At 36.3% G+C, this 14,907-nt stretch overlaps 1 protein-coding gene across 2 annotated transcripts in view; it reads right to left on the bottom strand.

The window, feature by feature from the left end:
- Positions 1–14,907, bottom strand: part of CDH2 (cadherin 2) — a 240,866-nt gene that overhangs the window by 59,642 nt on the left and 166,317 nt on the right. For both annotated transcript variants that reach the window (XM_069569104.1, XM_069569105.1), the window contains 3 exons: positions 5,804–6,030; positions 3,767–3,913; positions 1,869–2,024 (listed from right to left, as the gene is read on the bottom strand). In XM_069569104.1, coding sequence (XP_069425205.1) covers positions 1,869–2,024; positions 3,767–3,913; positions 5,804–6,030 — 530 coding nt within the window. The remainder of the gene's footprint in view (positions 1–1,868; positions 2,025–3,766; positions 3,914–5,803; positions 6,031–14,907) is intronic.

Here is a 14,907-nt window from a genome sequence, read left to right as displayed (position 1 = left end):
AATGGAATGGAACGTATCTGTTTTATAGTGGGGAGGAACTGGAACACAATACAACTCTTCAAGAGAACAATTTCACTATATTTATCAAATAATTCCAATTTTAGGAATTTTTTCTGAGGACATAATGGGAAAATGTACAGAAAGCTGTTCATTGCTGCATGATTTATAGTTGTAAAATAAAGTAGAAAGGACTAAATCATCCAAGTATCTGCCAGTAGGTAATTAGTTACAATTATGTTAGAGCAAGCAATCAAAAATAGTAATAGAAACAAATAATGATTCCAGATGTGGAAAGATGCTAAATCTTATGATTGCTAAGTGACAAAAGTTGGTTTCAGAGAATAATCCCAATTTCAAAAAATATATATTTGTGAATCTATACACAAAGAAACATCTTACAGAATATTACCAAACTTAAAGACAAGTGACTAGTTTATGTACTGGGATTGCAAATTCTTCTTACTTTATTACTAATACTGTATTATTTGAAAAGTTTTTACATTGTACCTATATTCTTTTCTAAGAGAAAATGATACTTTCATTAAAAGTTTTACTAGCTATTCATATAGAAATTGGAGTAGGAATAAAGATCAATTTAGGTTTCTCTATTAAACACATGAAAACAAATTGTTGAAATCCTCTTGCAGAAAAATGGGCAAGCATGGTTTGAAAAAAAGGAAAGAAAAATGCTTTCTGGAATTTATACTTTAGTATTAATTCTTGACTTTTTAAATACTCAATACAATTTTTAATTGGGAAAATCAGTTTTAAACACACATATATATATTTAAAAATAGGAACATATAACTATATATAAGGGTTTCCCTGGTGGCTCAGATGGTAAAGAATTACAGGAGGCTGCAATGTGGGAGACCTGGATTCGACCCCTGGGTTGGGATGAACCACTTGAGGAGAGCACGGCAACCCACTCCAGTATTCTTGCCTGGAGAATCCCCATGGACAAAGGAGCCTGTTGGGCTAAAGTCCACAGGGCCGCAGAAAGTCAGACATGACTGAGCAACTAAGCACACACAGCACAACTATATATAAAAGCTGTTATCAATCAAGAAATGAATAAAATAGAAAAATAACAAAATTAGCATAAGAAATATAACTGGATAATATATCTAAGAAATGATTGTTCAGATTGGCAGGTTAATGAAACCAAGTATTGGCAGGGTTATGCAGAAAAGGGAAATCTTAATTCTCAGTAGGCAGATAAAAATGGCATATCTTTCTGGAGATAATATGATCAACAAATAACAAAATGAAAATATGCTATCCATTTTGTATGATGCTAATTAATGGTAATCATAATATCAGGAGATAAACTGAAAAACATAAATGTACTTGGTTGGCCAAAATGTTCATTAGGGTTTCGCTATGAAGTCTTATAACAAACCCAAATGAAGTTTTGGACCAAACCAATATGTTTATAAGAAACTGCTGTTAAAATTACAGTTTATATACATTCAGTGGAATACTATACAGCTATTAAAAATGTAATGATCGGTATGTAATTTACATAAAATAGCTATGATCCCTTTCATGGAAATTTGTTCTTGTAAGTTCTTAACCACATATCTGAAGGCAAGTATCAGCATGCAAATAGTAATATGACTTAAGGCAATTTTTAGTTTTTCCTTGGCATTGTTTGTTTACCATGAGCACTCATCAATTTTATAAAAAACAATTGTTTTCTAAAAATAAAAAAATATTAAAATAAATTGAAAAAGCTACAAATACATTTCTGGCATTAAAACATTCAGGATCAAAGCTTTAAGACTAATATGAGAGACAAATGTTAAACCTTACACATATTTGGAAGACTGTTAATACAAAGAATTAACAGCTGGTTGAAATCTTACATGAAACCGGGCTATCAGCTCACGATCCAGAGGCTTGGTTACTGACAGCTGACCTGAGATGGGGTTGATAATGAAGATGCCAGTTGGAGGCTGGTCAGCTCCTGGCCCAGTTACGCTGTACCGCAGAGAAAGGTTTTTATCTCTATCGGATCTGATCTGAGGGTCAAGAAGACAGTCACATTAAACGAGGGACTAAACGAGCTCATTATCAGAGACAGAGCATGCTACACCTCATGGCCTCTTCCAAACATATACCATTTCTTCCCAGAAAATTCTTGAAGCTCTCCCAGTCCTATTCCTTGTTCTTGCTTCCTGGTGATGGGCTTCAAAAGAGATGTCACCTGTCACTAGAAGGACTGGGCCAATGTTAACATCTAAAGAACACTCACTAGGAGCACTGCAAAAGTCAAAATTAAGGAGCGTCCATTTTTAAACACAATCAAAGTCTCTCCGGGAAATTTGGAGGTTAGAATATTTAACCCAGTAACAGGTGTCCAATTTAATGAAGAAAAAACTATTTACTTTTTTGCAACAGTTAGGACAAGAAATAACTGTCTATTCTTAGTGTGAAAGAGCCTTAGGTGGGAACTCTAAGATTATGGTTGAGCCTGGGAGTCAGATTTCTGTACTTGCATTGTGCTGATGTTTTTCATTGCAACCAAAGCTTCCCATATTAAGTTGGCACCCAACACCCCAAATTCTTTATTAACAACAAAACATGCAAGAAATGATTCTGTAATAGATTTCTCTTATGCATAAAAATTATATCTGTTACAGGCTCACTGCTTTCTCCTCTAAATACATTTCCTGGAAAAATAAGCTTAAAGATGAGTGGAACATATACATCCTTTGATGTTCCTAACATCATAGAAACAGGATGCAGAAAGGGAGGAAGAACAGAACAGAAAAAAGGGCATTTGAGCAATACTGTTTGGAGGTGGTAATAAGAAATATCTGTATATTAGACAAATACTTTTAATCCAGTAATAGAATCCAGTGTTTGTCTTGTTTTTTTAGTTAAGGCAAAATTTTTAATTTTCTCATTCTCCATTAAAGTAGAAACATAGAAAACACCTTGATTTGGAGGTTCCATATTTCATTGATAAACTTAATTATAATGCATATTACCATAGACTGGACAACACAAATAAATGACATTTAAAAATACAGCCTTCAGTAAGTATGTATTGAAATGCTAAATTAATCATATACAAAAACATTACTTTCTACTAAATTTGAGAATACAACTAGTTCTCATTTTCTTTTTGCAATAAATAATGTTGCTAATTTTACTAAGCATATAGAAATGTCTGTCATTTTCTCCTCCCCCCCCGCCCCGGGTCTGATAGCATGCATTTAGAGTAACTGGAAAAAAAATATCTTGCTCTTCAAATCTGAAAGCCTATGTGTTTTGCACAGCCCCAGGGAGTCCGTTAATGGTATCAGAGGTCATTTTTTTTAATTTCTTTAAAAAACTCTCAAATGCACTCAGTACAGGCATTTTTAGCAATGATTGCCCCTTTATTTTTTCTTTGGCCCAGAAGCTATCTGTAGAGGGCAAAGATCATCATGGGGAATGCAGCTTCCAGACAGGGAAGATAAGGTGGAAGGGGAAGGGTACCGTGTGGGTATTAATGCACGAGGGAGCTAGGGTGTATATATTCAGACACTGAACAAACTTCAGCATCCATGGCACACTGGACGGACCCACAGAAAGCTCTGCCTGTAAATAACCCAAAGTAATGAAAAAGAGACTCTTTACAACCCTAGAGACATTTCATCAATACAAAATAGTACATACATGTCTTAAACTCTACTTTGTAGAAAGAAGAGACAAAAGCACTTCTAACATACACTGAACACATGCCACAGAGATCAGTTAAACTGTGCCACCCTACCCTGACGAGCTCTTGAGGAAAAGGCCCTCTGGAGTTTTCTGGCAAGTTGATGGGAGGGATAACCCAGTCTCTCTTCTGCCTCTGCAGGTAGCCATTGTGCTTAGTCACTTGTCTTGGGAATACTATTTCTTCTATTTCTCGTGATTCCTTCACATGAAAATACAAGAAGACATTCCTGAGTACTAGAAAAACACTTTCTGAGAGTACATCAATATCAATGGATACCTGTAAGCATAGAATCACACCTTATTATGGGCAAGAAAATAAGTCTGGAGGCCCTGTCCTCATCCCCCTATTAAAATAATAGAAAGCACCATAAAACTGTGGGCTTCCCTGGTGGCTCAGCTGGTAAAGAATCCACCTGCAATGCGGGAGACTTGGGTTCGATCCCTGGGTTGGGAAGATCCCCTGGAGAAGGGAACAGCTACCCACTCCAGTATTCTGGCCTGGAGAATTCCATGGACTGTATAGTCCATGAGGTCGCAAAGAGCTGGACACAACTGAGTGATGTTTCCCACTTTCACCATAAAATTGTGGGTGACACTGTTTATTGAAAAATGAAATACCAAACAATGTATTAGGTGGCTCAGCTGTGTAAACTATTTGCAGCTTCTATAAACCATCTTAGTAGTTAACATTGAGCAAAATTTAATAGTACCCTTTTATACATTTCTCATTAGTTTAAACCACAGTTCAGGTAATGTGCTACTGTACATTAAATTTAGATCTTGATGTGCTAAAATATAATTTGAATTCCAAGAGAAGTTTCATACATACTGCTAAGGAACGTCTCAAATATTTATGACCCTATTAAATCCCACAGAATTAATGCTGTAATTATTCTAAACCTATGTCAGCCATGATGGATGCTATAGATGACCCACTTTGCACTTGGGGTATTAATCTCTGCTGGATGTCAATATTTTCTTCTGTTTTTCCCTGTATCTGTGGACATTTTAGCCATTAGCCCATGCTGCTTCAATGCAAACATCCAAGCTGGTTTGCTGGAACACAGTGACTCTTCAACAACAACAAAAGCATCTTTTCACTCAATTAGTTACCAGATCCTTATTTTATATTACCCAAATGACATGATTCCCCTTCACAGTTAATAGATTAACAAATTACATTTCACATAATGAAAGTCTAACATTGGTATAAGAGAAAAAATAATTACCTTTTTCTCTAATGTTTACTCACATGATTATTGCTGCGGCTCTCACATTTACAATACCAACAATGAATATGTGTGTATTCTTATGTTTTAATGTAACAGTTATAGTTCATAAAATCATAGACCAATTATATGAGTATGGATGGCATCACCCCATATTTATTTCCAATTAACTCAAAGAACTATAATATTCAGAAACCAATATGTTATCATAACTTTACTGAAGAAGTTATTGTATCTTATTTAAAATTATGAAAATAGTGGCTTACACAAAAGAAGTACTTAGCAAATGTTCAGTTGAAATACATTTTCTGTTAAAAGTGTATCTTATTTGTTTTATCTTGGCTTCCAGCAATTTCCACCAGAGGGAGTGTATTATTCCTAAAAGTCACGTCCATAGTCTAAATAATTCAAATTCCCCAATTTGATTATTGAGGGACAAGACAAAAGCCCAATACTCCTTGGCAGAAATGTTTTCCTGTTAGAACTGTAAACCTCTACTTCCCCTGCCATAAGTCTGGCTGATGACATCTTATAAACAACTGTTGATCTTGTGGTTAAGTTTAACAGCTTGTAAAGCTTCTAAGTAATTTAAAACAAACAACTATTTCTAAGTAAACTTAAGTTATAAATCTCAAAGTATAAACAAATCTTTCAAATACAGTTTAGGATTGCTGATAAAACATTTAATCTAAAATATCCTGTAAGATAAAAACAACAACAACAGCAAAATAGTACTGCAGCAACTGAAGCTGATAAAAATTCCAATACTGGCCACTCACTGATGTGATTCAAAGTATGCACGTAGTTCAAACTGTGCAATCCTGATTAAGTCCATCCAAAGTTATACTTAGATACCCTACCTTCACTGAATCCTCAGGTAAGGCTGGTCTGAGGCTCAGTTTTACTGCTACTTGCCACTTTTCCTGAGTCTCTTTGTCTTGAGCGTATATCAGGAACTTCGAGTGTTCAGAGGAGAGGGGGAAGCTCCTCACGGCATACACCATGCCATCTTCATCCACCTTAAAATCTGCTGGCTCGCTGCTCTCATACTGTACTTTTCTTTTCCCATTGCAGTTGCTAAACTTCACTGTAAAAATAAATAAATAAAACTAACTGTATTACAAAGGCAAAAACAATTATTCATCTAAATCTATATCCAGCTTAGGGCAGAATAAAACTTAGTAACATGAAATGCTACTCATTGGAAAAGACCTTGATGCTGGGAAAGAATGAAGGCAGGAGGAGAAGGGGATGACAGAGGATGAGATGGTTGGATGGCCTCACCAACTCGATGGACATGAGTTTGAGCAAACTCCAGGAGTTGGCGATGGACAGGGAGGCCTGGTGTGCTGAAGTCCATGGCGTCGCAAAGAGTGGGACACGACTGCGTGACTGAACTGAACATGAAATGCAAAAATTTTATTTTGACGTTATTGAAGGAATTTTTATCTTGAAATTTTTATACAACTTTTAAAGGTTACACTCAATTTATAGTTATTATAAAATATTATTTACATTCCCCATGTTGCACGTGCAGTGCGTGCCAAATTGCTTGAGTTGTGTCAGACTCTTTGGGACCCAGGGACTATAGCCCACGAGGCTCCTCTGTCCATGGGATTCTCCAGGCAAGAATACTGAGTGGGTTGCTATGCCCTCCTCCGGGGGATCTTCCTGACACAGGGATTGAACCCGTGTCTCTTGTGTCTCCTGCCTTGCAGGTGGATTCTTTACTGGCTGAGCCACCAGGGAAGCAATACATCCCTTTAGCCTGTCTTACACCCAACAGTTTGTACCTACTACTTCTCCATCCCTAAATTTCCCCTCACTTTACTCCCCACTGGTAACCACTAGACTGTTCTCTTTATCTGTGAGTCTGCTTCTTTTTTTGTTATAGTCACTAGTTAATTTTAATTTTTGATTCCACATATAAGTGATACAATCTAGTAGTTGTCTTTTGCTAACTTATTTCACTCGGTATAATCCCCTCCGAGTCCATCCATTTTGCTACAAGTGGCAAAACTTCATTCTAGGTATGGCTGAGTAGTATTCCACTTTATATATACACCACACCACATCTTCTTTATCCATTCATCTGCTGATGTACGCTCAGGTTGCGTCCATATCTTGGCAACTGTAGATAATGCTGCAATGATCACTGGAGTGCGTGTTTTCTTTTCAAAAGAGTCTGTCTGTCTTTTTTTTTTTTTTAGATTTATACCCAGGAGTGGAATTGCTGGATCATATGGTAGTTCTATTTCAGGAATTTTCCTTCTAGAGAATGTCAGATGTTCTGAGTTACTCCCCAGCATCTCCTTGTTCCAAAGTCTTCCTCCTCCTTCCACAAGTCGCTGGATTCTGGACCCTCAGGAATACCTGTTGCTTCCCAGGTCTCACTGATGCTGCCTTCCATTCCCTAACAAACTTCTACTCATCCTATACATCTCAGCTCCAGAAATTACTGCTTTTCAGGCTTTGTGTAGCAACCTGAATTCTTATCACCGTAGTTCTAAAGCCATGCCTGACATTCACAGTGCAAGTACTTCAAAGCAAATTTTCTTAGCTATCTTTATACCCTGCATGTTTCCTGGCATGCAGCCTTAATATATAATTTTGGAATAAATTCTTAAAGGAATAAAGCAATAATATTCATCAATACTGAATGCTCACTATGCTCCAGAATGACAAAACCTCATGGTTCTTAAAAGGTGATTAATTGGCCATTTCTAGTTTTTGTGGTGCTTATCATAGCTTTATGAAGTACTAACAGTTCTGTAGATTTTCAAAGAAATGAAAATAAAGGTACATCTCAAAATAAACAACTGAAAATGTCTTCAGTTCAGTTCAGTTCAGTTGCTCAGTCGTGTCCGACTCTTTGTGACCCCATGAATCGCAGCACACCAGGCCTCCCTGTTCATCACCATATCTCGGAGTTCACTCAGACTCACGTCCATCAAGTCAGTGATGCCATCCAGCCATCTCATCCTTGGTCGTCCCCTTCTCCTCCTGCCCCCAATTCCTCCCAGCATCAGAGTCGTTTCCAATGAGTGAACTCTTTGCATGAGGTGGCCAAAGTACTGGAGTTTCAGCTTTAGCATCATTCCTTCCAAAGAACACCCAGGACTGATCTCCTTCAGAATGGACTGGTTGGATCTCCTTGCAGTCCAAGGGACTCTCAAGAGTCTTCTCCAACACCGCAGTTCAAAAGCATCAATTCTTTGGCGCTCAGCCTTCTTCACAGTCCAACTCTCACATCCATACATGACCACAGGAAAAATCATAGCCTTGACTAGACGGACCTTAGTCAGCAAAGTAATGTCTCTGCTTTTGAATATGCTATCTAGGTTGGTCATAAGAAATAGCAAAAAATGAAAAAAATTTCAATATCTTTATTAGCTCTATCTTACATGTAATGACTTAAAAGTTGAAAAAAAATGAATGCTTTCTTAATGGCAACATCAATCAGCTAATGTCTCATCGGAAACAAAACAAAGGTTAAACCACATACTTATAAATGTAGAACTAGACCTATTCAAGCCAGAATAAAATTATAATAAAAATATTCTCCACGGAAGATGATTTTCTTTGAAATTCTTAATCATTCTTTTTGAAGAAAAGTTCTATGGGAAGAACATAAAAGGATCAAAGAAAAAAAAACAAATCTTCACTTCTGTGGATATGTGAGGTTATGTTCTGACCACGATTACGCTGGATACATTTTGGAATTCAATTAATAGTCACACGTTACTAAGTAAAATCATATATATTTTTTGCATTTTCCAAGGACCTAAGTTCATTTTTTGAACTCCCACCCACATGTGAATTAATTAAATTATTTTGTTTTCATCAGCATAAATTCACTGAGATGCACACCAGACCACAAATAACACGAAGCTTATTACCCTAAGTAACCGTAAAATCCTTGATAACAGTCATAAAATACTTCACTGAATATATTATTTTCCCACATAATCCACATATACCATCCGTCATCTTTCAAACATTGCAAAATGAAAAGTTGTATTTCACACTAGATTATGATAAGTCAAAATATTTGTCTTTGAAGTAGAAATATCCCAGAAGATAACTTCATTACCCCATCTTACACGCCGTGTGATTTAAAATGAAACATGGGAATCTTTTCTATAGAACAATGCCATCTACTGCTTGTCTTTTATTAAGACAACAAAATGAAAAGTCAAATTGTTGGGGGAGCCCTGCTGAGAAATAAAAATGAAAGACTTTTAGCATCTTCTTGTATAAAAAGTCCCTTTTATATCACAAAAGGTATTCATGATACTTAAAAACATACAATGTGGATGAGAAACATTAAACACTTTTCTGCACTTTCTTGTTGGCTTTGACACTCTGGTGTTCCTCGTCCATTCACACCTGGATTGTTGCACCTGCCTGCGTGGGTGGTCTTTCTCCTGCTCCAGGTCACTGCGTGTCCACTTCTAAGCATCTGCAGTGACTTTCTCCTCCCTGCCTGCAATATTATACGTCAACTCTTTGACCTAGTATACAATGCTCTCTTAATTCTTAGTCACTTGGTCTTTTTGGTTTTATCTATTGGGTTGGTCGAAAAGTTGAACAGGTTTTTCCATAGCATCTTAAGGAAAAACCCAAATGAACTTTTTCACTAATGCAATACATCATCTTGAACAATTTATTCTGCCCAGTCAGACAGATTTCTCAATTTCCACATCGCTGTGGCCCACATTCTACACATAGGTGCTCAGTCACTTCAGCAGTGTCTGATCTTTGTGACCCATGGACTGTACCCCACCAGGCTCCTCTGTCCATGGGATTCTCCAGGAAAGAATACTGGAGTGGGTAGCCATGTCCTCCTCCAGGGCATCACCCCAACCCAGGGACAGAAACTGCATCTCTTGCATTTCCTGCACTGCGGGCGGGTTCTTTACCAACTGAACCACCTGGGAAGCCCCTATGCCTGTATTTATCACCTTTTCTGGGCCTGGACCACTCCCCTCCCCCTTCTTCCAGCCACAGCTTCAGAGTCAGGGGAAGGGGCCTCTTGGATGTCCTTAGGAAAATGGCAGCCTGTGCCCTCATTTGGGAAGGCTCTGAATTAATTAAAAAAAAAATTTGTTCCTATGTTTCCTGTCCATAGAAATACATATTAGCACTTTATTTATTATAATAATAATTATAATAAGTAATGTCTACTTATTAATGGTTTCACGTGACTAGATCTTGTCTCTGTAAGTGGACCATAAACTCACTGTGGCTTCCTGACAGTGAGTCTTAGTTCTTTTGTTTCTTTGACACTTAACAGTGATAGGACAGAACAAATATTTATTAAATACTACAGACCAATTATATAGATTAATATCTAAATTAAAAAAAAAACTAGAAAGCAGGAAGCAACTTAGCAGCAGCAGCAGCAGCAGCAGCCTATTATAGCAATAGTCAACAACAACAACAAAACCCAGGGACTTCCAATAATCTGACTTTGTTTAGGTGGTTGGGTTATGAAAGAAAATGAATTAATACTTGTTGCATGCTAGGCACTTAAAAAGACACTTAAGGTTAGGTTATCTACTTAACCTTAAGAATAACCGCCCAAAGTGAGAACTGTTTTCTCTATTCTACAGACAGGGCAGAAAATTCAGAAATCCATCTACACTCCATGCTGCTTGACTCCTTGTGTTTGCTTGCCCTACAAAAACACAAAAGGACCTAACTCAACTCATATGTCTTAAACCTTCAATAAACAATAATAAGTAAACAAATGATAAAGAGGCTTGATAGATGCTTGGGAAGAGAATAGTGCCACATTTAAATCTTTGAAAGTATCAAAGTAACTAGCATCTTAAAAAGGAGTTCTTTGATTGGAGTACAGCCTAAAGGTCCCACAGAGGGGAGGAACTGAGCCCCTAGGGACTGGTGAGTACGTGTGATAGATGAAAAAAATTCACACTTATTGTCACGGACTTTGGCTAATCTGGTACTCAGCTACCTGTTTGGATTCAGGTGTCAAAAAGCTACAAGCCAGCAAAGATGGAGGCCTTTGAAAAAATGTGCCTTTTCCTACCAAGGATCACTGCAGATCCTATGAATGAGATGCCTGTGACCCCAGAGTCTGGCTCTGAGAAAACACTTTGGAGGAAGCTGCATAAAGGTGGTCACTTAAAATCTTTTAGCTTTTCTAGCACCCTTGTCCCCAGTGGTTTAACAGTTCTGTCATCAAACCGTTCTGAGACTTTTAAACAAATGGTAATTTTCATTGCTCTGATATTAAAATAAGCAACATTTTGAGCATTGCTCAGTTTTAAAGGACTGTGATGTATTATGTGTTGTATTAACTGTAAATGTGTTGTATTGATATTAATTCTTTTTGTACATTAAACAAGTGGAATCAATACATTAACTGAAAATAAGTCCAGTGCCAACTAAAAAGGTTTTCCTTAGTGAGATATTGGTCCTGACTTCATCCTGTGGTTGTGATTTAATGCACAAACAGCACCTCGTTCACATGCTTAATCAGTAATTACCAGGTTTTACTGCTTTCAAAGTCACACAAATTAAAAAGCTTGCTAATTTCAATGGTATTACGGACTACACTGCTTTCCTTTAAATTCACAGGCTGAAATTCTAATTCCTAATACCTCGGAATATAAGTATTGGTGTGGCCAAATATTCGTTTGGGTTGTAACATCTTACAGAAAAACCCCCCAAAATTTTGACCAACCCAATGTATTTGGGGTCACAAAGAATCGGACACGACTAAGCGACTGAACTTAATGTATTTTGAGATATGGTTTTCAAAGAGATAACTAAGGTAAATGAGCTCATATGAGTAGATCCTCATCCAACATTACTGGCATCTTATAAGAAGAGGAAATTTGGACATACTTGCACATATACACAGAGGAAAGGTCATTGTATGGACATAGGGAAAGATGGCCATCTCCAAGACAAGGAGAAAGATCTCGAGAAAATCCAAACCTGTTGGCATCTTGATCTCAGACTTCCAGTCTCTAGAACGGTGAGATAAATTTCTGTTGTTTAAACCACCCACTCTATAGTCTAACAAGTGGGTAACACATGAATTCCATTTATTAACAATTGGTCAATGTTTATTGAATGTTGTCTTGTTCACTTTTGACTTAGCTGCACCATGAATATTTTCTCAAATTTGACAAGATTCACTTCTGCCCTAGCACCAAATGCTGAACCTTACTTACAAGAAAATTTTTATAGAAACACAGATATTAACAGAAAAATAAAAAGTGGAAAACTATTATGCTATAGAACCTTAGTCACAGCACTAATATATATTTATAATTTATATATTTATTTACTATTTATGGACTTTCAAAAGGTTTTCAGAAGGACTACGACAGAATATGTTTACCAAAAAGTTGGTTAAAAATAAAAAGGAGAATAGACAGAAGCCACGTGAAAGGGAGAAAGAGATATACAGGGACATGGTAAAATTAGTAAGATTAGATTTAAAATTTAACTTTGAAAATGAGGAAAGCAAACATCACAGTCATATGACTTGTAGGGAGAAATATATAGTTCACTGGAACGAAGCTGCTTCTGTTATTAACACATTTTCCTAATGGATGTTAGGCAAAGAATTCTCAGTAACTTAATAATATTTTCAACTTTCATTTTCCAAAACAAGAAGCAGTTTGATCATTTTTAATATATAGGTTTTAAATAAAAGGTGATGATATGTTTATTTTAACATAAAATATATCCTTAGCAGTGAAACCATTCTCTATGTTACTGTTATGGCAGATACGTGACATCACGCATTTGTCAAAAGCCATACCCTAAGCAACAACTAAGGGTGAATCCTAAAGTAAATTAAGGACTTTATAGTCATGTATCATTATTGGTTGCAGCAAATGTGCTACATTAATGCAAGATGTTAGTAACAGGGAAAACTTTCAAGGGGGTGGATATGAACTCTGTATTTTGCACTCAATTTTTCTATAAACTTAGAACTTTTCCAAACAATAGTAAATTAATAATTAAAAAATAGTTCCCTAAGGGGATGGTCTAACCAGCTATATTATCAGATATTTGAAAGGAATAGATAGTTGTCAATATCCTCAGTCTCTGCCAAGCATGAGTGCCAGTGAATTACTCCAACATGTTAGCAGGAGCCAGGTAATATAACTTAATCAATAACTTTACATAAACATCCTATGTATGGAGATACTGAATTGGTGTTTCACGAAAGTCATAATATTTTATTCCACGTAATAAAGTTGAAATTGTTATTTTATTTAAAAAAAGGAACTCAATTTGAAATATTTTTTTCTGACAATCTTCTTTACATTAGAATATTAATTTTTCTTGAGTGCTTAAATAACTTAAAGTAGAAACTCCAGAATTTCAAAACATAGGATAAAAGAAAATGAGCTGCTTTAGACAACTAAAAAAACAAGCTTGATTCACTGAATAATTCCAATTTAAAACAACTCTGCTACTGCTAAGTCACTTCAGTCGTGTCCGACTCTGTGCAACCCCATAGACGGCGCCCACCAGGCTCCCCCGTCCCTGGGATTCTCCAGGCAAGAACACTGGAGTGGGTTGCCATTTCCTTCTCCAATGCATGAAAGTGAAGTGACAGTGAAGTCGCTCAGTCGTGTCTGACCCTCAGTGACCCCATGGACCACAGTTTTCCAGGCTCTTCCGTTCATGGGGTTTTCCAGGCAAGAGTACTGGAGTGAGGTGCCATTGCCTTCTCCAAAAACAACTCTACTCACAATTAAATGTTTGTGCCTGAAAACATCATAGTATTAAACAAGAAATGTATAAGAGCCACTGCATAGTTTCCATATTAATATGTAGTTAATGGGTTCTAGATTACATAGAACTTTGTTAGCATGATTAATACAAAATTAAACACCAGTGAAATAATTATTTTAAAGTAATTTTGACTCTTACAACTATATCTCAAATTAATGTTAACCATAAAAACATAATATCCTTATAAAATATTAACAGGAAACCACAGATCTTCTATATTAAACGTATTAGCAGTTTAATAGCACACATTAACCATAGGAATGAAAATGTGAACATATACACATATGGTTTATAATTCTTACCTAAGTAAAGCATCAACCATATTTAGAAACAATTATGAGAGAATGCTGTAAAAGAATTTTGTGCCTAAATACCCCTTTGACTTTTATTGTATTTTTTTCCGCACATTAATGGCTATTTCTGAAGGCATACTGGGAAAACAGAGAGAGTTTCACAGTGTTAACAGATGTTCTCCTTCCGTGTGTACAGGGCAATATTTATTAAGGAACTAGCTCTTTATTAATGAAGAAGTTATAGGGAGAAAGGTAGGGAAGAATTACCTTAACACTAAGGATTTCATGGTTTTTTTCTTTTAGATTCCAATGAAGAATGGTTATCAACTGCAGGTTTGCTCATAAATCTGCTTAGATATTCTTTGCTTACTCTAGAATGTTTCTGCATTTCCATTTCAGCAACAATTATTCCTAGGTGGTGGACTTAGAGTCCACCAACCCTTTCACACATGCACAGTGGGATACACTAGAGATAGTCTGGAAATGTCCACATGGACTTTGGTAGAAAAAGTCAGTACACTTTCTCTTTCTTTTTTAAGATATATAAATATTGTTTGATGTGGATCATTTTAAAAGTCTTTATTGAATTTGTTACAATATTACTTTGGTTTTATGCTTTGGTTTTTGGGCTGCAAGGCATGTGGGATCCTAGCTACCCAACCACTGAGCAAACCCATACTCTGCATTGGAAGGTGAAGTCTTTACTGCTGGACTGCCTGGAAAGTCCCACATTTTTTTCATAGCATATAATTATAATAAGAAAAATGAAATACAGAGTTGGGAAACATACTATAAAATACACATAGAACTTCTATACAAAACTGAAAAAATATTTGTTATAAGAAATTTCAGCTTATTTGCATGAAATGCCTTTTCATAAC

This window comes from Ovis canadensis, chromosome 23 (genome assembly GCF_042477335.2).
Source record: "Ovis canadensis isolate MfBH-ARS-UI-01 breed Bighorn chromosome 23, ARS-UI_OviCan_v2, whole genome shotgun sequence".
NCBI lineage: Eukaryota > Metazoa > Chordata > Mammalia > Artiodactyla > Bovidae > Ovis > Ovis canadensis.
The sequence above is the reverse complement of the archived record's forward strand: the minus strand, read 5'-3'. Positions and strand labels throughout refer to the sequence as shown.